This window comes from Myotis daubentonii, chromosome 11, assembly GCF_963259705.1.
Source record: "Myotis daubentonii chromosome 11, mMyoDau2.1, whole genome shotgun sequence".
Lineage (NCBI taxonomy): Eukaryota > Metazoa > Chordata > Mammalia > Chiroptera > Vespertilionidae > Myotis > Myotis daubentonii.
The window spans coordinates 52,823,674-52,825,781 of NC_081850.1; the positions used below are offsets into that span (position 1 = coordinate 52,823,674).

At 50.7% G+C, this 2,108-nt stretch overlaps 1 protein-coding gene across 1 annotated transcript; it reads left to right on the plus strand.

The window, feature by feature from the left end:
- The first annotated feature begins 285 nt into the window (after positions 1 to 285).
- Positions 286 to 1,908, plus strand: LOC132212784 (tripartite motif-containing protein 75-like). The gene has a single exon (XM_059658772.1). The coding sequence runs from the start codon at positions 309 to 311 to the stop codon at positions 1,710 to 1,712; it is 1,404 nt and encodes a 467-aa protein (XP_059514755.1). The 5' UTR covers positions 286 to 308; the 3' UTR covers positions 1,713 to 1,908.
- The last annotated feature ends 200 nt before the right edge of the window (positions 1,909 to 2,108 follow it).

Below are 2,108 nucleotides of genomic sequence, written 5' to 3' on the forward strand. Positions count from 1 at the left end.
AACAAGACAATAAAATACAGAACCTGGCTACACAGAACTTGGCTGGAGATCCTGGCTAGAGAGCCTGGTTAGGCTGCTGATCAACTGAACGCTGTCTCCGTGTCATTCCTTCTTCGCCCACTCTGTCCACACCTTTGGGAACCCCTGGACCTGCTGGGGTTGGACCCCAACATCTGAGCTGCCAAGGACAGTAGTCCTCCAGCTACACTGATTGGCTGCAGGTGGGCAGTGGAGCTCCTCTAGGCACCTACCTCTGTAGCTAAGGACCTCACAGGACACCAGGGGCTGACCGTAATTGACAAAGAGAAATGGCAGGTGAAGGAGCTGTGGCAAAACTCCAGACCGAAATCAACTGTCCCATCTGCCTGGGTAACCTGAGAGACCCTGTCACCATCGAATGTCGACACAACTTCTGTCGCTCCTGCATCGAGAGGTCCTGGGCTGATGTGCAGGACAGGTTCCCTTGCCCTGTGTGTCGTCACCCATGCAAAGAGAGGCACCTGTGGAGCAACACCCAGCTGGGAAGGATGGTTGACATGGCCAAGCTCCTCCAGATCACAGAGGCCAAGATGAAGCAGCACAAAGAGAGGCGCTTGTGTGAGAAGCACAGCCAGGCCCTGACCCTCTTCTGCGAGGAGGACCTAAAGTTGTTGTGTCCCCTGTGCACTCAGCCCCCTGACCACCAGGGGCACCACGTGAGGCCCGTGGACGAGGCTGCCTCTCATCACAGGCAGAAGCTCAGGAGTTACATTGAGCCCCTGAAGGAGCAGCTGGCAGACCTTCAGAAACTATTAGCCACTCAAGACAGGCAACGATCAGAACTGAGAGAAAAGGTGGAAAAGCGGAGAGCGAAGTTAGCCTCTGAATATGGGAGTGTGATAGCATCCATAGAGTGTGAGCAAGCGGCAGTTCTCTCAAGGCCAGCTGCACAAGAGCAGCACATTCTACGGAATCTCACTGCAAACAAAGCTGCATTTTCAGACCACATTTCCAAACTTAGAGTTCTACGCAAGGAGATGGCAGAGACAAGTGTGGTGTCAGATGTGAAACTGCTGATGAGCATCAAGGGTGTCCTCCGCCGTTGTGATCACCTAGAACCTCCAGAGGTCTATTGCATCAAGTATAAGAGAGAATTCAGTCTTCCTCCGCAGTGTTCGGCCCTGCTGCAAATCACGCAGACATTTAGAGAAGAAGTTACTCTGGATCCCGAAACTGCACATGCTCATCTGCTTGTGTCTGAGGATAAAAAGTCTGTGACATTTGTGAGGAAAAAGCAAGGAGTTCATCGGAATCCAAAGGGATTTGCCGACGACGCAGTTGTCCTGGGCTCTGAAGGGTTTGACTGTGGCCGACATTACTGGGAGGTCCAGGTGGATGACAAGGCTGAGTGGGCCGTGGGGGTCTGTAGAGACTCCCTTTCCAAGGAGAGAAAGCAGCCCCTGCTCAGACAGGAGAAGAGATGTTGGGCGATTCAGCTGCAGGACGGTGACTATGTGGCTCGAGGGCCTGTTCCTGTCGCCCTTGTGCTGCAGGAAAGGCCCAGAGGGATGGGCATCTACCTGGACTATGAGATGGGTCACGTTTCCTTCTACAGTTTGAATGACATGTCTCACATCCATTCCTTCAGGGATACTTTTTCTGAGGTGCTGAAGCCTTACTTCTATGTCGGATGTGATCCCAAACCTCTTACCATCCGTGCTTTAAGAGATTAGGAAGGCTGAACTGTTACTTTGGTTCATTTTCTTCCTGTGACTTCTAGGCAGTAGGTAGAATTTTTTAAATGATAATTTTAGTATTACTTTATTTTTTAATATATTTTTATAGATGTCAGAGGGAAGGAAGAGGGAGAGGGATAGAAACATCAGTGATGAGAGAGAATCATTGATTGGCTGCCTCCTGCACACTCTCTACTCTGGATCCAGCTCCCAACCGAGGCATGTGCTTTTAACTGAATTGAACCCAGAATCCTTCAGTCCACAGGATGAAGCTCTATCCATGGAGCTAAACCAGCTGAACCTCTACCTGGGGAAACAACCTTTCTCGGAGAGGTGACCTTGGTTAAAACACATAGCACCAAGAAGGGGAGCAAACACATCAAGAACAGTATG

Coding starts and splice junctions, on each gene's coding strand:
- LOC132212784 (XM_059658772.1), top strand. CDS start 309: ATGGCAGGTGAAGGAGCTGTGGCAAAACTCCAGACCGAAATCAACTGT.